The 21,180-nt window shown below is 51.0% G+C and overlaps 1 protein-coding gene across 1 annotated transcript in view; it reads left to right on the forward strand.

Moving 5' to 3' along the window:
* The window catches only part of RGS9 (regulator of G protein signaling 9), a 64,754-nt gene extending 51,351 nt beyond the window's left edge, over nt 1–13,403 (forward strand). The window contains exons 17-19 of the mRNA XM_028112291.2: nt 1,758–1,875; nt 10,990–11,468; nt 13,018–13,403. Of these exons, the coding sequence (XP_027968092.2) occupies nt 1,758–1,875; nt 10,990–11,468; nt 13,018–13,168 (748 nt within the window). The 3' untranslated portion in view covers nt 13,169–13,403. The remainder of the gene's footprint in view (nt 1–1,757; nt 1,876–10,989; nt 11,469–13,017) is intronic.
* Nucleotides 13,404–21,180: the final 7,777 nt, after the last annotated feature.

Here is a 21,180-nt window from a genome sequence, read left to right on the forward strand (position 1 = left end):
AGGGACCACCTTTTGGCGAGTGCCCTGTTAACTGGCTCGTGCTCACCTTCCTCACTGGAGATGTGGGTCATCCCAGCTGGCCGAACCCATGGGCAAAGGATGAAATGTTCTGAGGGGCAGTCGGAACTCTTTTCTGGGGAGGAAAAAGAAAACTGTAGGGACTGAGGATTCCAAAGAGGAACCAAATGACAACTTGAACAAAGACATGGGACTTTGGTGGAGGTTTTTCCAGCGCCAGCGCGTGGCCTGTCCCCCCATAGTTAGTAAATGTTCCCGTTTGCCGGCTCAGCTCACACTGGGCCCTCTTCCAGCATCACCAGTCAATTCAAAAGAGGGGTGATTGGACCAGAGCTTTTATCAGAGGAGCTTAAAAAAAAAAACAAAAACAAACCCAACTTGGTTTCATTCTTGAGGATAAAGGCACTGTTATAAAAAGGAGAGAAAGGAGGTCTCTGTGGTGCTATTCTTCTTCTAGGTTTACCAGGGAAGGAAGGGAGTTCAGCATCCCTGGGAGCTTGAAAGCTTCTCCTTTAAGCCACAAGAAAGGGGCATAAGCGCTCCAGAAGTTCTGCCAGAAAGTAGTAGGGAAGGAAGGAGAGTCTTGTATTTCTCTCTCCAGATATTTTCTCAGTTGGGGCCGACCTGAGAAATCAGCTGGGATCTTTTCTGGAGCACCCCAGGTGCCTGGCAAGAGGCCCCAGCTGCACCACTTGGCTTTGGTTGGGGAACTGTGGTCTGAGAATGTCCCTGCGAGTAAGAAGACATGTGCAAATGCTCTCCTACTAAGGGAAGCTCAGCCTGTAAATATGTGGGGATTGCATTGGGTGTGAGTTTGTCCCAAGGCTCGAGGGCGGCAGGCAACATGTGAACCTTAATTTCTCTAGAACAAGTTAAATTGAGCTCCAAGCTCCCCCTTGGCAGGGCTGGTGGGAGACCCAAGTTCAGGACTGATTTACTGGTAGGGGAGCCCTCTTCTTCTTCTTCTTCCCTAGGGTAGATACAAGAATTCTCTGGGCTTTTGTAGTCCAGGGCTTTGGGGAGGTTCTAGGTTTTAAGTCCACCATTGCTGCTGAAATGCTTGTTTTCCAGGCACGTGGGTGGCTCAGCTGCTCCCCATTGCCTGCATCACTCAGACACCCAGAGCTTTGTCCTGGTGCTCAAGGCTGTGGTGGACAGAGTTGGGTCCCAAGAGCCCATGTTTGACTTCTTTCGAGGTTCTGACTCAACCGGTACATGCACCCAGCACCACCAGCCCCCCAGCCCTCTCCAGGCCTCTTCCCCCTTTCTCTGTGGGCCCCACCTCGCCCTCTTGGACAGCCCAGCTCTCTCCCTCCTTCCCAGATCCTTGGCTTTTGAAAACAAATGCTCCAGCTCCCTCTGAGGCCAGAACCCTTGGGCTTCCAATATCAAACTCCCCTTATCCCTTTCTTTCAGGAAGAGCCCACAGGAGGTTAAGCAGACACATTGATTTCTAAACATTCTAGAGTGTATGTTATCGCCACCACAGGCATTCCTCCTTGGGCCTAGCCAGAAATGTGATGGCAGCTGGTACTCATCTGGTCCATCCTTAAAAGGAGGAGAAAGAGCTAAGGTTGAACACGCCCCTGAGGTCCCCCCGCCCTTGGGGCTCACCAGGAAAATGAGGGAACAAGCCCAGATTCTGGTCCTGCAGCTCCATGTCCCACTAGGGGCTACTGTGTTCCTGCTGGGTGAGCTGGGCGGCTTTCCACCAACCGCAGCCCTGTCCTTCCTTCCAGCTCCAGCCTCCCGTTTATGCGGCGCCACCTGCGCTCCAGCCCGAGTCCCGTCATCCTGAGGCAGCTGGAAGAAGAAGCCAAGGCTCGAGAAGCTGCCAACACAGTGGACATCACCCAGGTCATGAGCAAGCTGGACCGTAGGAGCCAACTCAAAAGAGAACTACCTCCTAAATAAATCTGCAGTTCCTGGGGGTGGGGGTGTGCATTTGGGAGAGGCGAGCAAAGAAAGGCAGGGTCTGTCGGAGTCTAGAGGATGCGATTTCCCGTTAGTGGGGCAACCAGGTTCATCCTATATTCCCCTGACCTCCTTCACGGTGGATTTCCCAATGCCTCGGCAACTAGAGCTCTTTCTCCTGCTCCAGCTCACCAAGCGACAGGGTCAGCAGTGGTGGGGGGAGGTCACCTGACTCAGTTGCTGTGTGACCGCCTGTCTCACTGTGGGGGTTCTTGTAGTGGGAGCATAGAGAAAACAGTCTGCTTTGTGTACCACCATTTGCTTTGGAGAATGAACGAGAAGGCCCCCCTCCTCCCTCAAGTCATCGTGCTTTCAGGTACATCAGTTTCAAATAGCTTAATGAAGCTCCAAACGCCACCTCTCCAATTGAGACTCTGCTTCTAAAGCAGTCTGGGGTCCCTCCGAGGGACTAGCTGCAGGGTCCCCTAGAGATGCACATCCCCTGGACTCCCCTGTTATATCTTCATGGAGAGGCCCTGCTAAGACGTTGCTGGTGAGCTTGTTCTTGGTCACAGTTATGGAGGGTCCTTCCCTTTTGTGTCCCCATCCCCTGATACCTGCTAGGGGAATATGTAGCTGGTAGGGATGAAGAACTCAGGCCGGAAGCCTCCAGAGCAGTCAAGGGGAAGTGACCTTCTGAGGAGCATCAGTTTGGATAAAGGAAAGGCACTGATGTCTTCATTCACGGGAAGAGAGAGGGTAGATATTGGGACCTTTTCAAGATGAGTTAGGGTCAAAGATAATACTCTTTCGGATATTTTCTAGATGTTGGTGCATCCCTCCTGTGTAGCTGTAGCCTAGGTCAGCCCTGTGGTCAGGGTGGAGGGAGAGGGCAGTTCCCACTCTGACCTTGGGAGGACAAGATAATTTTTGAAGTTAGCCTCACCTCGTTAAGAACACAAAGGAGCTAGAACAAGTCAGCGAGCAAGGGACCAACACTGCACAGCAAAAAGACACATATACTGAGAATCCACTATGCACCAGGCATTGGTGAACACAGTGGACATGGTCTCCGTCTCATGGAGCTTATAGACCAGGACTGACAAACAATAATGAAGCCGACCATATCAGTACCTTTGCTGACAACCACAAAGCTAGAGCGGCATACAATGATCAGTGTTTATTGCTCATGGGTTTAGGGTCATCTGTGTGGCTCTGTTGATCTTGGAGGTGACCTGCCTGGGGGCTTGGTCTGTGGGAACCTGAGCTGGGATGAGTGGAATGATTCCTCTCTGCTTCTCATGTCTCCTGTCCTCCATCAGCCTGGCCTCAGCATGATCTATGGTGGTGGTGGAATTGCAGAGGAGTGAGTGGAAATGCGTAAGAGTCTTGAGGTGTAGGCTTTAAACCAGTGTGTGGTCTTCTACCTCATGTTCTTGGCCAAATCAAGTTTACAAAGCCAGCCTAGAATCAAGCGGTGAGGAAATAGACTCTGTCTCCTTAGTGAGAGAAATTTTAAAGTCTTGTTGCAAAAGATGTGGCAAGAGGAAGGGATGAAGAATCAGGGCCATCGTTGTAATCGACAACCCAAAGATGTGATAAAACCCGTACCAGGTGTTAGAAAGGAAATGGAGATGGTGCCATGATAAGCAAGAGGGGCGTTGCGTCCACTAGGGAGGCCTCTCTTAGGCAGTGACAGAAAAGAGGATGAGAAAAAGAGGGCCATACAAAGCGTGTGGGCAGGCAGGGAGAGCTTCCCAGGCAGAAGGGACCGCAGGCGTAAAATCCCACTGCGGGGAAGCAGCTTCGAGTGAACTGTAGGGCCAGGCGAATGGAGTGCAGGAGAAATGGTTCAGCATGAGCTTATAGAGGTGGGCAAGGCCAGGTCATCAGAGACTTTTTAGGTCATCGTAAGGAGTTTGTGGCTCTTGGTTTTGTGTTAGCAAAATGATCCCATTTACTCTCTCCATTTTCCCTAGTTGTAGACTAGCTTACACTCTGGAAGGGCAACCAGAGGTATGCTTTGGTCATCTCTCTTTTGAAGAACGTCAGAGTCCTCCAACTCAGGGAGGGCACCCCAAGCAGAAATCTTAGTTAATGGCCATTGTATATTGAGTGACATCAGGCGGGGCCATGTCTCATCGCTTGGAGCCTAATGCCTGAGGCCTGCCGGGTTCTGCAGAAACATGTCTTACGTGAATGAATGGAGGAAGGAAGGAAGGAAGGGAGGAAGGAAGGGAAAGAGCTGTGCATTTGGAGACGGCCTCTCGGTCTCTGGTTCTACCACTAGCCATGTGGTCTTGAAAAAGTCACTTACTGTCTCTGCTTCCTGATTCGTGAAGTGAGGGGTTGGGACCGGATTCTTGCTTCTTGAAACAGACTCTGTGAGTTCCAGGAAGGTACCCAGCCTGGGGCCTCCATTTTACTTGAGGATTTGGAATGGGATGAAACAGGTAATTTTCAATTTTTGCATTAAAATAATCATGAATGTATTATGAATTAGAATGCAACATGGACATTAATTTTTTAAGATAAAAATTGAGACATCAGTGACATTTCACGCTTGGCCGTGGCAGGTTTAAGCTTTGCCCTCAGACTCCTGGGGGAGGATGTTTACCCGGCTCTCCTGCTGTTTGTCCTACTTTCCTGGGGAAGCTGGAGAAACATGAAACCAGAGATATATATCCACTACCCCTTCTAGTTACCCCCAAGGGGCTGAGATCACATGCCCGGCACAACGGTGGTGGGGATGGTGGGGTGTCAAATGCATCGTGAATTTTTCACGTTACAAACTATGGCGTGTTCACCTTTGACTCAACCATCTGCCATCCCACTCCCCACACGTGAGATGTGTCTGCCTGACAGGTCTCCCATCCTCCAGCCGACTACCAAGGGCTCTGTATCAGGCCCATGGTAGGGACACCACACATATCAATGGAAACCTTCTCAGTGTCAGACACACAATGATCCCACCATCTAATGAGAGACACAGGCATGTAACTAAAGTTGCTTATCATGCTTATGGGATAAATGTGTAAATAAGTATTGTGATACTGCCCATCTGAAGGAAGGCAGGAGATAAAGGGCTTCACTCCTGGATGGCAACAGTTCCATCCCACGAGTGTTTCCCAAACACCTATTCTTTGTAAGAACCAGCGAAGGGTCCTATGGCAGATACAAAAATGGACGAGAGGTTCTCCGCCCTTGAGGGGCTCACAAGGGTGTATGGATACAGATGGCTGCAGCTGAAGCAGAATGGAATCGAGGCTGGGGTGGCGTACCACACCCCAGGAGAGAACAGAGATGGAAGAGGATCGTCTGTCTGGCCTGGAGGACTGGGGTGGGGGGGGGACTCCACCAGGACGTTCTCGTGTTTGGTAGTAAAGGAGCCACAGGGCCCTGCCCGGTTTTGAGAGGCTTCCTAAGAGTGTCTGCTGCTGGGCTCCAGCAGATAGCGGCTCTCCTGCTAACTTTGTTTCTGTTGGCAGACATAACAGCAGCCCCGGGAGGTCTGTTCGAATCTCAGATAGCCTCAAAAATAGTATTTGTTTGGACACTATTATTGATAAATTTAAATGATTGATATTCTATGTTATCTGTGTACTTAGGCACCATCTTAATTCCTTAATGCCATATTTTAAATAGCTTGAGTTTCTCTACCCATGGTGGTGTATATCTTATGCTAGAATATAAACTATGGGGTAAAGTACCAGGATTTCCTTTGTAGAATTGCATTTTTAAGCTTGATTTTTAGAGAGAGGACTGTTCTTCTTGTGAGGGTTGTGGTAATACAATGGCTAGGGACAATAGGTAGGATACATCGGATAATGCCTGGCATATAATAAGAGCTCAATAAATGCTAGCTGCTATTATCAGTATCACAACCATTATCACCGTCACAATCATCATCCTCGCCATCCTCCTCCTCACATCACTGTGATCACCACCACCATCATCACCATCACCACTGCCACAAAACCACCACCATTATCATCACCATAAGCATCATCACCACCACCACTACCCCCATCATCACCACCATTGTCACCACCATAACCATCATCATCATCACCACCATCACTACCATCATCACCACCATCACCATCGCCACCACCATAACCATCATCATCACCACCATTGCCACTTCACCATCATCATCATCACCACCATCACCATCACCACCACCATCACCATCACCACCATAACCATCATCATCACCACCATCACCACTATCACCATCATCATCATCACCACCATCACCATCACCACTATCACCATGGCATCACCACTGTAACCATCACCATCATCACCACCTTCATCACCACTATCACCATCATCACCACCATCACCATCATCACCACCATCACCCATCACCACTCTCACCATCATCATCACCACCATCACCAACATCACCATCATCACCGCCATCACCATCACCATTCTCACCATCATCATCATCACCACCATCACCATCATCATCACCACCATCACCATCACCATTCTCACCATCATCATCATCCCCACTATCACCACCATCACCACCATCACCACCATCACCACCACCACTCTCACCATCATCATCATCACCACCATCATCACCACCATCACGATCACCATTCTCACCATCATCACCATCACCACCATCACCATCATCACCACCATCACCATCATCATCATCACCACCATCACCACCATCACGATCACCATTCTCACCATCATCACCATCACCACCATCACCATCATCACCACCATCACCATCATCATCATCACCACCATCACCATCACCACTATCTCACCATCACCATCATCATCACCACTATCCCACCATCACCATCCCTAGTAGCATATGGTCTCAGAGTAAGCTTGGGCTTTCTTGCATCTGTCAGTGCGGTCCCGTACAGTGCTTCATTATTCTTTGTTATTTAGGGCATTTCCTGAGGTGTGTTTACAGCTTCGTTTCCCTAAACCATTTTACTTCTCTCCTCTCTCAGAGTCTTGCAGTGTGGCTCTCCCCGCTCTCCAGCGGCCATTAGGAGATATTTGAAGGGAGGAGAGTGGGCACTGAGGTCATGTCCTCTGTCTATGAAGGGTTGACCAGCAACAGTGCGGTTACTGGTCCGTCCTTTGGTTCCAAGCTTCATGGCTACAGTAAGGGAAGGTCTTGTGCTGGGCTGTGCCAAACGAGATGGTAGGAAGAATGATGTGTTCACACTTGTGGATTTTTCTCCAGGGAGCCCACTTTGCTTATTGGCTTTTGGAGGCAGTGGGGAAAGGGAGAGCAAGGAGGGACCAGAGGGGGCGCTGCGAACACTGCATGCTGAACCTGAGCGTGGCTCACAGGACGCGGGAGCCCAGGTGGCCACGAGGTCTCCCTCAAATTCTCAGCCAGTTTCTAGGCAGAAAATGAATCGCATCTCTTTGCACCGCCTGCTTTGCCTTCCATCGAAAAGCCTGTGATCGTGTTCTCGTGTCAATGTACCCACTCCATTTCATGCTCCTCTCCCTCTTCTGCTGGCTCCTTGCATAATAAAACAGCAGCACAAGATAAAACAAACTGAACTCTCAGAGCTTCACTGTGTTTCTGCGTGTCACGTTTCTTTGCCACGTGCCTTGCATGCCGCTGCTTTGCTGCCTCCCACCCGTGGTGGGTGTGGCTTGGGCTGGAGGGGCGGGGCTAGGTCCCTGTGGGAAGGGCCGGAGTCATGGTGGGGTGGGCTCAAAAAGGTGTCCCACTTCAAGCGGCCGGGGCCAATGGGGCTAATAACTACTTGCCCAGAAGAAAGGACCTTCTCGGGCCAGGTAAGTCAAGCAGGACAGTGACTACATCCTCACCTGTCCTGTCATTCATCCAGGAAAATAAAGTGCTGAGGGAGGTGTGGAATGAGGAGGAGGGCACAGACTTCGGGTGGAGGGAGGTAAACGGAATGGCCTGTCATAAACTGTATGATCTTGGTCAAGTTGTCATCTCCACGAGCCTCAGTTTTCTTATCTGTAAAATGGGGGTGATAACGAGTTCATCACAGATTCTGAGAAAGTGGGATTCAAGGTAATGAACCGGAGGTGGGGTGTCCTCAATTTATTGCCACTCTATCTCTCTTAACAAGTCTGTCTCCTAGTTTTGGTGTTTCAGCCCACTCTGCAGGACCCCAGGTCCTATCTGAGTCCCACAGGCAATGTGATGGCCGTATGGATCAGTAGACAGAGCAGGGGTTCTGGGGTTACACACTCCTGGGATCGAGTTCTCATTTAGTTGCTGTGTTAGTTATCAATTGCTGTGTAACAAAGTAGGATGGACCCAGCTGTTTATCAGCTCATAGTTTGCCAAGTGAGGCTGGGCTGGGTCCTCTGCTCATGGTCTCACACTCAAGGTCATGCTTGGCTGTCATGTTCCTATCTGGGGGCTCTTGGGAAGAGTCTGTTTCAGACTCATTGAGATTGTTGGTGAGATTCAGTGTCTCATTGTAGGATTGAAGGCCCCCGTTTTTTTTTGTTTTGTTTTGTTTGTTTGTTTGTTTGTTTTGCTGTTAGCTGACGGCTGTACTCAGCTCCTAGAAGCTTCCCTAATCCCTCTCCAGGTGTCCGCCTTCCACTTTCAAAGCCAATAACGGAGAATTTCTCCTTTGTTGAATTCCTGCTGTGCTTCCAACCTCTCTGACGTCTGTCTATGGCCTCTAGACTCAGATCTGAAGGGTTCATGTGATGAGGTCAGGCTCGCTCAAATGACCCTTTGTTAACGTCACCTATGCCATGGCACGTAGCCTGGCCACGGAATGGCTGTCATGTGACATTTACAGTTCACACCAACCCTGGCAGACAGGGGCAGAATGTAGGGGCCACGTAGCAGTCTACATACCACAGCCCCTGGTGGTTGTGAGAGCCTCGGGAGGGCGATGAACCACTCTGGGCCTCAAATTTCTGTTCTCTAAAATGGGGGAGTTATAGATACATAGATTACCTAGCACATAGTAGGTGCTTAATAAGTGACAGGGTCATACTCTTTCCCCCTAACCGTTGTCTCCTGAACCCTTAATTAGAGCAAGCTTTCCCCTTTGTTGTTACTCTTTTTTAAAAAAAAATTATTTATTTTAGAGAGTGAGTGAGAGAGTATGTGAGCAGGGGGAGGGGCAGAGGCAGAGGGAGAAGCAGACTCCCCGCCGAGCAGGGAGCCCCATGCGGGGCTCGATCCCAGGACCCTGGGACCACAACCTGAGAGGAAACCAGGAGTTGGACCCGAATGTGCCACCCAGGCGCCCCTCCCCTTTATTGTTATTCTTGTCTGCAAACTGTGTTCTGGGTGGAGACCCTTGTCCCCATAGAAGGACAGAGTTAGAAGCACAGTGCAGGGCTCCTCAAACTCACTGGGCATGATAACAAAACTGTGACCTCGGGTGTCTGGTAGAAGATGCTTTCCCTCACTTGTACCCCCTGAGAGTCTCCTTCAGTGGGTCTGGCTGGGGCCAGGATCTGCACTTGCAGCAGACACCCAGGGTGATTCTGAGGTGGGCTAATATGCAGGCCCCCCTTGGGACGTGCGACTCGTTGTTACACGTGTGAACTCTGCAGCCCACGAGCCTGGTTTCCAAGCCTGCCCCACCGTCCCCAGTGGCCTGTCCTTGGGGCTCGCTTTTTGAAGCATTAGTTTTCTCATCTGTAAAATGGGCATAATGAGAGTTGGTCACCTCACCGAGTGGCTCCGGGAAGGAAGTGCAATGATCCATGGAAAGTGCTCAGCCCAGAACCTCGTATTTGCTAATTCTCACTGCATATGAACAATGCCAGTTATGATGAGTCTGTTTGCCCTGGGGCCCCAGGTCTGGGCCTTGGCTCTGGTTGGTTGGCCTGTGGGTGTCGGAGCAGAGGAACAGAATCAGCGACTCCCAGCTGCTGTTTCAGGATGGAATGGAGCTGGAGCTTCGGGGAGCTGGTGGGGGAGAATGGAGACCGTCCCCCTGCCCCGCCCCGTGACAAAGACTTCTGTGGCCTCCTGGCTTTTCTTTTCCTCCAAAACTGTCCTTGGCTATGCCTGCCCTTTCCTCTTCAGGTTGGGATCGGCTCACTCAGGTGACCTGGAAATCAGGCCACACCCCAAGGAAGCCAGCAGCCTCCAGCTCAGCGCCTGGAGCTGCCCTCCTGGGGCCCTGGGGCAGTGCTCCGGCCCCAGGGGCAGGCAGGCTTCTCTAAGCCGGGCGTCTGTGTGGCCATGCCAGGTTCCAAGAGGGTTTGTTGTTCACTGACGTCAGAGGCAGTGTGGCCCCAACTGTCCCAGAGGGTGCCCCTTCCCCGCCAGGACCAGCACACCCTCTAGCTGGGTTTCGGTGTGGTGCGAGGCCACAGCCGGCCTTCAGGAGGGGGCCTGACAAACTGGGCTGATGGCCCCTTGGAGGCCCATCTGTGGAGGAAAGGGACAGCAGAGAGCCTCCCTGAAAATTCCAGTTTTAACTTTGTCAGCTCAGACAAAGCTCTCTTGGGCGTCTTTGCAAGAAAACTGCCTGGCCCAGGATTCCTGCCCCCCTGCTCCCTGACTCCGGGGCCGCGGGAGCCCAGGGAGGTTGAGAGTCTTTCCCTTTTCTGCTGACATGTCCAGGCTCCACACTCAGCCTTTCTTTCCGGCCACCCTGCTCTGCTGCAGGAGGCACGGGCCAGTGCCAGGGCTGGGCCATCCCCAAGGGATGGCCAGTAGGACATGGGCCGGGGCTCAGGACCAGGTGGGTGGTCTCAAGCCTGGCAGAGTCAGTGGGGCACACGTGGGTCTTCTGGTATCACGTCCACTGCTCTGTTACACGTGTCTAGATGCCTCCAGTCCTCAGTCTGGGAACCAGGGATGGAGGAGGGGTGACATGGCATGTAGTGGGTACTAAGCATCGTTCGCTGGGGGATGGGAGTTGAGGGGCAATTGGAAATCCAGCTGGCCATGCCACAGCACTCCAGGCCCAGAGGAAGGTCAGTCTGGGATGCAACTGCCCAGCTCCGGGCACCGGAAAGGGGCTAAGTTAGCAGAGGGCCCCCGTCCATCAGCCCACGCCACTCACTCTGAGCTCTCTCTTTCCTTCCCTGCAGCCGGGCCAGCACACTGCTCCCAGTCCTCACCTGGCCGTGTACACCGGGACCTGCGTGCCCCCTTCTCCTTCCAGCCCCTTCTCCCCATCCTGCCGCTCCCCCAGGAGGCCTTTTCCTTCACCGGGCCGCTTCATCCGGAGGCCCAGCAGCGCCATCTGCCCCTCGCCCATTAGGGTGGCCTTGGAGAGCTCTGAGCAGAAGGGGGAGGCCAGCGGATCCAGTGCCTGCCCCGGGCCCTCCGACACTGACAGGAGCGAGGCCTCAGCCGCCGAGCACCCCTGGCCCCGGCCCCAGCCCAAGTCCCCGCCCAAGGCCCGCATGGCTCTGTCCTTCAGCAGGTTTCTGAGACGGGGCTGTTTAGCTTCCCCCGTCTTTGCCAGGCTCTCACCCAAGTGCCCCCCTGTGTCACACGGGAAGGTGCAGCCCCTGGGGGATGCGGGCCAGCAGCTGCCACGACTGAAATCCAGGCGAGTAGCGAAGTAAGAAGCAGAAGGGATTGTGCTGTGTGTGTGCATGCATGTGTGCACATGTCTGTGGGTGTGCACACACGTTTCTGTGTGAGCATGCATGTGTGCACATATGCCTGTGTGTACGTGTGCACCTTTGCACATTTGCCTGTGTGTGTGCATACATGTTTCTCTGTGTGAGTGTGCGTGTGTGCACATATATCGGTGGGCACGTGAGTGTGCATGTGTGTGCATGTATGTCTGTGGTGGGTACCGGGGCTGTGTGGCTTGAACATGGTCTGGAACTGGGGGCTGGTGGGTTGGGTAATGAGGATTCTAGGCTAGCAGACACGAAAGCAGGCTACTCAGCCTCTGGATAGTTTCCAGAAACTCGGTGTTGTCCCCCCCTGCTTCCTGAGAAAGAAAAGGAACCTGTGTCTTTCTTTTCCATCTTGTTCCTCCTTCTGCACCGCCCCCACCCTGCCTCATCCCCTGAATGTTAATCTAATGAACCCACTGCACCTTTAAAGGGCAGGAAGGCTCAGTGGCGGCCATGGGAACCACAGGGGGTGGGGGCTCCAGTCCCCTCCCTGTCTGAGGTGCCCTCACCTCGCCTCGCCACCCCCACCCCTGCATTCACCTGCAGACTCCCAGAGGGGCTTGCAGGGATCCCTGCTTCCACAGTCGTTCCTGTGAAAACCACAGTACCCAATCTCTTCTGACAGGTGGCCCTCTCGACTCCATTTTGGGTGGTGCCACAAGCCTGATTTCTGAGAACCCCAAGTGCCCTGAGGCAGCTTACCCGGTGCAGAACACTCTGAGGGGTGCTCGATAGCTCCCAGACCAGTGGAAGAAAGGAAAGTTGTAGACAATGCAAAACAGAGAACCAGCCCCCACCTTTATTTGGTTTTGGGGAGACGGTCAGGAGTATCCCTGCACCAAGCAAACTACTCCTGTGTTTGGCCTTGCCTGGTGTGAGAAAGGAACGCTCCCTGCAGAGGTCTCAGGTTGCCATGGATACCTGAGTGTTCCCCCGCCTCTGCCTCGCAGTGTGCTTGGGGGACAGCAGGGGGCAGAGGTGATTACTTCTCTGCTGCCTCTGTCAGTCCGGGCAGGAGGAAGGCGGGTGGGGATCAGAGGGTGAGCCTGTCTATCGATTCTTCCCAACTAACCCTGCTCAGGGAATGTTCTAGCTTCGCGGCCACTGCCATGCCCCATACATGGGCTTGGGGCTTTTAAGAGGCTCTTGGCTCAGGGGCTACCTCTTCATCAGAAGGCAGTCTAACTAGATTGAGGATTAAGCGCAGGCTTGTCCTAAAGGGACATCCTGAACTCACCAAAACCGTAAAAATTCAGGCCCCTCAAAAATGAAGATAAAGCGTCTTTTGACTCCGCCTTAATTCAGCAGAAAAATATGAGTCCCTTGCTACCGCCAGTTACAGAGATCCACCGAACCATTTGCTGCGCACAAAGCTTTTGGCAAATACACCTGCGAGTCACCCTTCTCTGGGGATGTCAGGGTAAGGTGAGGATTTGGTGTCCTTCCTGTCCCTATGCACTTGCTTTCCTTTTGTGCCTGAAGCTTTTTCCAGATCAAAATGGATGTGCCTACGCAGAGCGGAACCTGCCTGATGGACTCAGAGGACGCTGGGGCAGGAGACGCGGGTGACCAGGCCATAGAAAAGGAGGTCATCTGCCCCTGGGAGAGCCTGGCCGAGGCGAAAGCTAGCTGAGCCGGGGGCCCTGGACGAAGAAGACGCTCCTGGCAGACCCTGCCAGAGGGGGCCGTGGGCATGCCTGCTCTCGAACCAGAGTCCATTACGATCACATTTGGGGGCCAGAGAGACAAGATGGGATGGATTATGGGGAGGTGTGCGCTGGCTGGGGTCCTGATGGCAGTTCCTACCCTTCCTCCTGACCTTCCCTCCCTTGGGCAGAAGAAAGGCATGGGGACCAGACAACTTTACTTGCTGCCTTAAAACCGATAAAAGGTTAACTTGTAAGAGTCTTTTGGATCGGAATGTTAGTGTGTGCCTGGTTTTATTAGTTAGGAGCTGTTACTTACGAGTTTATGTGTTAAACTCATTTCTTCTTTGGTTTTAGGGACAAAGGGACACTGAGTCACTTCTAAGAACTCCCTCCCTGTCTAAATTGGTTTGTACATGTCACTTTTATCAGTGGAGCTCCCCATAGTATGGCACCATTCAGGAAGGAGGTGTTGGGGAAAAGCATCTTTCTAGAATGCCAGGTGTGTTGTTCAGATCCACCAAGAAGTAGAAACAAGATGCGATTAGATGGGCAAGGGATTTTTTGGGGGAAACACCTACGAAGGATAAAGAGCGGGAGCTGAAGAAGAAGAGGGTGAGGGCCTTTGGACCATGGGCAGGGCTGGCCTCTGGGGAAGGAGGAGCGGGTAGGGAGAGTCTCAGATGGCAGTGCAGTTCCAAGAAAGTTTTGGCCACACCACTGGGGTGTCCCTGAGGCAAAGTCACATTGGAGGGGTCCTATGTCTGGCAGGAATGGTTCTGCCTTAAGATCTCCACATGCAAGGTCACTGGCTGGTGACCCCTGGGGAGATGCTTGGCCCTGGCACGGACACACTGGTGGCCCTCGGTCCATATGCTCCCTGCGGCAGGGGACCTGAGCACACATGTTCCTGTAGGCTGCATGTAACCCAGTAGGCTCCCCTGGAGGTGGTGCCCCCACCCTCTTCTCCCAGTCATTATTCAACAAGTATTTGTTGAGCACCTACTATGTGCCACGCCCTGTGCTAGGCCCTGGGGTTGCAGCTGTGGGTAAGACTCCTGGCCTCCTGGAATTCGTCTTGATCAGTTGTTCTCAACCAGGGACAGCTTTGCCCCTAGCGGACACTGAGCAGTGTCTCTAGATGTTTTTGGGTGTTAAGACCGGTGCGGGAAATGCTACCGGCATCCAGTAGGTAGAGGGCAAGGATGCTGCTAAAGTTCCACAAAGCACAGGATAGTCCCCTACCCGGCCACAAACAAAAGATGATCTTGTCCAAAATATCAAGTGCCCTTGCTGAGAAATCCTAGAATAGAGATTACAGGTTAGGCCTTGTGTTGCTGGCCATGTGCCCCTTGTCATTGGTTTCTGCTCAGAGCCCTGAAGTATTAGATGAAGGGGTCTTGCTGGGATTATGATTGGATTAAACAGTGGGTTGAGATTAAGGGCTACATGGTAAGAAAAACAAAACAAACAGAAAAGAAAAACAAAACAACAAAACAAAAACATTTCTTAAAAGTTGCATGGAAAGTTCTCACAGGAAAAAAAAAATTCGAATGGGTTGCCAAACCACTCATCATGCCCGTCCCCCTAATCCCCAGCTTCATCAGATTTCAATTAGTAGATCAAAGCCCCTCACTTGCTTTGAACGTTGGACAACTTACCTTATTGAGCCCATAAATCCTGCAGCTACTGAGTCATCTGTCCTGATACTTCTAGAGATGAATGGTGGCTAGGTGCACGGCCAAAACCAGGACTTGCCAACCATGCAGGGAGACCCAGATGATTTTATACTGAAAGAGCCTATCATTTTACATTCTATGGAACCCACTCCTTGGGGCTCAAGAGTCACTCATTCAGGGGTAAGGAAATTTTCTTGCAGAGAGTACACAGAATGGGCTGGATCTGTGCCCAGACTTGCACCCTACAGCAATGGGTTTCCACTCCTTAAGCCCCCAGGGTCCTAAAGAGAAACCAAGCCCACCTGGATCTTCAGCATCAACTACTGGAGACTACAGGATTTGCTGATTGGATTAGGTGAGGTCCAGACTCAAGGGCAGTAACAAAGAGACCCCAGAAGGAAGGAAGGGGTTCAAACATGAAGGAGTTTTTGACTCTGTCACATAACTGCCCAAAGGCGGGAGGCGGACTATGGTGAGCAGATTCCAGGGAAGAGAGGAAATCTAAGGGCTCCACCCAACCCCTAGTCACTGGCATGGCTTATTCACCTTGTCTGGATATTAGAATCTGCTGGAACCTTGAAAGATCTCGATGCTCAGGCCACACCCAGTCCAATCAAGTCAGAGTCTCTGGAGGTGGAGCCTTGGCATCAAGATTTTTAAAGAAACTTTCCCAGATGATTCCCATGTCCAGACAAGGTTGGGAACCACCAGGCTGGGGTAGTGATTGAAACTGGTTCATGGCCCCCACATCCATGTTCACGCTCAGAGAGACAATAGGAAAAAAGAAAGTGGGGGGGTCTTGAGTTCACAACCTAGAAGTGGTAGCTGCCGTTCCCACTCGCATCCCATTGGTCTGTACTTGTTCACGTGGCCACGCCTAGCCGAAGGGATGCTGGGAAATGTAGCCTCCCGTTAGGCCAGCTTGTCCCTAGGTAAGCTTCTGGAGGTTCCAACAGTAGGAAGGAAGATGGGTAGGACGCATATTGGTGGAGCTTAGTCTTTCCCCCACTATTACACAGTCTTGGTGGAAGAAGTGGAGAGTGTGTGGTGGAAAAGGGGAGAAAGTAGGAGGTGGGGCAAGAGAAGCTGAGAGTGGCTGATCCGTTTGTGTTTGGCCAAATCTTGGGTCAGTATCTACAAAATGCCTCTTCTCTATTCCGTGGCTGGGTGGCTTTGCCTTCATTCAGAATGAATACCAAACCCCAGGCGAGGTGCTAAGAGTGCAGCTGATTCTCTCATGGAATTCTGTTATTGCTCAGAGGCAAGCTGGGGAAGTCAGATCTACAGGTCACCGGTAGACACAAGATTACCCCTACCCTGCCCCTTCCCAGTGTGGCACAGCTCCTCGATTCCTTTATCTTCGAGCTTGGGGCTGCTAACTCGACCGTCTTCATGGGGTTATTTGAAGACACATAAAATGCAATGACACATATAAAACTTTTTGCCTGTTCAGAACTTTATAGGGTGCAAGAAGGAAACAACTTTATCCACCACCCATTCCCACTCCCCCCCACCTCTCCCTCCCTGTAAACCTACACTGTGAGTTAGTTTGGTTTTCCAACCCTGGCTGAAAGCTCTGGCAAGTCCCATAACTTTCCTGATCCCTTCCGGTTAATAAATCCTCCAAGCACTGTCAGTGACAAGAACCATCTCAATGTAGCTCTGTCCGCATGCAGTTCAGATGTTAGTGTAATGAGCAAAACTCAGAACTTCATCCAGAGGTAAAGTTCCTTCTCTCCTCCCCTTGAACTGAGCCAGGTTGGGGAAGGGGGTCAGCTTCTTCTCTCTTTCCTGTCTTGCTCTGCTTTTCTTCTTCCCCACTCACCATGTAGCCCGTGGCTCCTGGAGGGGTGGGCTGGCGACCCAGGAAGTTCTTAGTTGACAGACACAAAAAGCATCGGTCATGGTGCTTGCTGGGATTCACCTGCGGGCTCTTCCTTAGCTGGGGTTTTCTTGGATTCTTGGGGTCTTCTGGTCCCTTCCTTGGTCAGAAGGGACCACGAGTCTCCTCCAGCCGGCTGCATGAGGAATTCATCCCATGGTCCACATCTCGGCTGTGATTACATCCCCTGTTGCTGGGGCAAGAGTCAAATGACTGTGCGGCAGCTCCCTTCTGTGTAGACCCTTCAGACCCTGGCATCCTTGCCCTAGTCGGGCAGCCCTGCCCTTTTTCCTCTCCTCTCTGTTGCGTGGCTTTACCTGATCTCAGCTTTCTTCTGGTTCTTTCCCTCTCACTCTGACTGCACAAGTCAAGCCCTCTAAGTGACTCATAAAACTCCTTTCTTAGCTTAATAGCCAAGGACCCTCTTCCCCAGGGAGTGGGTTTGCAAGAATGACTTTGGACCACCCCTGTGGTAGTCCTGCCCATGTGTCCAGCACTTCACTGGGACCTGGTTGGCCAGTGGTTGGCACCTACCGTTTTCTTCTTGGCCTTTGGGGCCACAGCAGAAATGGAGACAGAACGAATCCTATTTTAACATTCCATTTTATTTATCACACTTTCACGAGCAGAGCAATGTCTTTGGGAGTCCTAAGGTGGTTGTGCCTTTGCCTTCTGGGGAGGGGACCCTTGGTGGCTTGTTTGAAGCTATGAATGCATTGAGCCTGAGAAGAGACAGTGCTGCCCCTTGCTTCTTTGCTAGGAAAGAAAAGAAGAAATATCTTTAAGGAGTCTGTACCAGCCAAGTACTGTAGGGTCCCCTGGTGCAGAGAAGGTGAGCAGGGGAGGGTCAGAGGATGTGGGATCTCCACTCACCTCAGCCTCAGAGGCCCGGCCCTCTGCTCTGGGCATCATCTCCTCACACTTCACCAGAAGAGGGAGTCCACGGCTCACAGATCCCCAAAGAGAGGTGGCTGAGATTTCCCCTCAGCAATCCAGAGCCCAGCATTGGAGAAGTCAGAGGGGTCTTGGAGAGAGGTACAGATTGGGGGCGGTGGGGGGGGGGTGCTCGGGGCAGCAGGAGGGACTGGGCCTCCCCTATGAGCTTTGTTCTCTTGTCCCCAGCCTAGAGCCCCTGGAACTGGCAGAGGTGGGGACCTTGCGAGAGAAGCTTCTTGCTCACTGCTCTTGGCTGTTCCTCCCCACCACCCCCCGCAGGGTTCTCCAGGATGCCGTGCTCTGGTGGGGACGAGGGCTGATGCTCTGTTCCTACTGACTTTGGGTGTGGGTTGACATTCTGCAGGAAAGTCCCACAGAAAGAGACTCTCTCCCTTGCTCACAGACCAGTGATAGAATTCCACTTTTTGAGGGACTTCTTTGTGCAAATCTCTGCCCCGTAGGACTGGGAGCTTATGGGGCCTCATTCAGGGTCTGCTTCCTGGCCCCAGTGATCTGTCAGCCCCTCTGTTAGGCAGGTGAAGATGGAAGCCTGGGACAGGCAGAGGGGCCACAGCACGGTGATATTTAGGGCAAATGCATGGTATCAGAAAACACGGTTTTCAACTTCTCTGCTGATGGGAGGGACCTGTGTGTGGCCATATGACAAGGGTCCAAGGGAGGAGCAGGTTCCTTTGCTTCTCACACAGTGGAACAAGGGTATTTAAAGGTCCCTGTGAGTAGGAAGGGTATAGTAGGGATAGCCGGCTTGGTGTATCAGCACCCATCACATCCAAGAGGGAGAGGAGTCCTGCCATGTGCAGAGAAGTGTGTGTGTTCACCTAGGTGGGACCACATGTGTTCACCGTGGGCCGTGGGTGCATGGAACATCTGTGTGGTGCATGCAGGGGATGCTGTGGATGGGGGGCTGATGCCGGCTACGGAGGCCACACTACGAGCACCCCAGCACAGCAGTCACTCGACGGTGAACTTGGAGATCACGGTACATGTGGAAAGCACCACAAGAATGTTCTTGAGAAACTAGATGTTTATGAAGAATGCCTATCTCCCTGACCCAAACATTCAGGGAGAGGTGGGCACAGTGTGTTAGACCAGGGGCCTGGGGTGCAGTGAGGTTCAGCGGACAGGGTCAAGGCCATGCTCTGGACTGGTCCCAGCACATTTACAGTGGGTCTCTTCTTGGAATCTTCCAGCTTTGGTAACCCCTGTTTCTCCTCCTCAACTCTCCATCTAAGGGAGTTAGGGATCTGGACAGCCCTGGTTCACAGGCTGGCATCTAAAGACTCACCCCATGAGTTCCTGCTTGAATTTTATCCTCAACTACAGAGCTGTTGGGGGACAGCACCACTAGCCTCATTTGAAGATGTGACTTCCCACTTACATCTGATAGAAACACTACCATTGACGTCTAGTGCACTTGATTTTCTTTCTCTCTGTGTATTATATTTAAAGTTTGGAATTAAAAATATGCCCAGAATTAACTCATGTCTACCTTTTGCCCTAATTACTCGTGATGTGTTAAAAAATCAAGGCATCTGTCAGCAATTTTTTTCAGTAAGTATTTGTTATTAAATATTTTAGAGCTTGCAGGTTACATTTGATTTCTGTCACACATTCTTCTTTAAAAAAAAAACATAAAAAATGTAAAATCTTGGAGGACCTGGATGGCTCAGTTGGTCGAGTGTCCAACTTTTGATCTCAGTTCAGGTCTCAATCTCAGTGTCATGTGTCATGAGTTCAGGCCCCGCATTGGGCTCCATACTGGGTGTGGAGCCTACTTAAAAATAAATAAATAAATAAAAAGTAAAATCTTTCTATACCTGACAAGGAGTTAATATTCAGAATGTGTAAAGAACTCCTACAGCTCAACAACAAAAATACCTCCAACCTGATGAAAAAATGAGCAAAGGACTTGAATAGACATTTCTCCAAAGAAGATACACAAATGTACAGTAAACATATGAAAAGATGCTTTAATATCACAGATCTGTAGGTAAATGCAAATGAAGACCACAGTGAGTTACCACTTCACATCAATTAGGATGGCTACTGTCAAATAAACCCCCAAACCACAAGTGTTGGCAAGGCTGTGGAGAATCTGGAGCCCTTGTGTGCTGCTGGTGGGGCATAAAATGGCGCAGCCACCAGGCGCCTAGGTGGCTCAGTTGGTTGGGAGGCTCAGTGGGTTGGGCGTCAGCCTTTGGTTCAGGTCATGATCCCAGGGTCCTGGGTTCGAGCCCCACATCGGGCTCCTTGCTCAGGGGGGAGTCTGCTTCCCCCCTTCCTCCACCCCTCCCCCTCCACTCATGCTCTCTCTATCTCTCTCTGTCAAATGAATAAATAAAACCTTAAAAAAATGGTGCAGTCACTATGGAAAACAGTATGGCAGTTCTCAAAAAGTTAAAACCAGCATCACTATAGGATCCAGCAAGAAAAAATACTGTATGAGTCCACTTATGTGAAGTCCCTAGAGTAGTCAGATTCACAAAAACAGAAAGTAAAGTTGGGGTTTGCCAGGGGCTGGGGGATGAGGGGATGGGAAGTTATTGTTTCAAAACCTCCCATTATTAAGCAATCATTGTTTAACCGAGCTTCAGTTTGGGAAGCTGAGAAAGTTGCAGAGATGGATGGTGGTAACAGGTGTTTAACAATGTGACTGTACTTTCCACCATGAAACGGTACACTTAGGAATGGTTAAAGTAATGTTTATGTCATCTATATTTTACCACAATAAAAAATATAAACAGTGTTCCTACCACGAGGACCATCTAAAAACAGGCTGCTGACTGGATTTAGCTCCAGGGTCAAAGCTTGCCAACTTTTGTTCTGTGTTATGAGCTTCATTATGGTTTTTTGAAAAATGAGTCATTGTGATTGTTAGTATTGTGTATTATGGTGAATGCTTATGTAGCTTCAGCTTCACATTTACCCAGCTCTTTGCTCACCTCTGCCCCTAGTGCCCTACTTTTCCCTTTCAAGTCCTGTTTTCTTTGTACTGAAGTTCATCTTTAGTGATTCTTTAACTGATGGCTCAGAGAAGCAAATTGAGTTTTCTGCTCGAAAATGTGCCCTATTCTTATCTTTCTCATTACTATTAAATGATTGTTTGCCTGAATAAAGAAGGATGGGTTGAGGAACACCTACCTGGCGGGCTTAGTCGGTGGATTACGTGATTCTTGGTCTCAGGGTTGTGAGTTCAAGCCCTGCATTGGGTGTAGAGCTTGCTTTAAAAAAAAAAAGGGTAAGAGTAATTTCTAAGAGTAATTTCCCCTCTGCACTTCAGATATTATATCATCATCTGCTGTCCTATCTTGCTGCTGATGAGACGTCCAATTGCTGTTATTTTATAGATTTCTTTTCTACTTTGCTTCCGAGCATTGGTCTTTGTCTTGAGCATTCTGCAGTTTTCCTGCAGTGCGTCTAGGTATGGATGGGCTCGTGGGTGTCCTGCTCTGGTGGTGCTTCCTCAGTCTGAGGGCTCAGG

The sequence above is a fragment of the Eumetopias jubatus genome, unplaced genomic scaffold (genome assembly GCF_037043125.1).
Source record: "Eumetopias jubatus isolate StellerSeaLion01/CBP00866 unplaced genomic scaffold, mEumJub1_p1.0 scaffold_10, whole genome shotgun sequence".
NCBI classification, from domain to species: domain Eukaryota; kingdom Metazoa; phylum Chordata; class Mammalia; order Carnivora; family Otariidae; genus Eumetopias; species Eumetopias jubatus.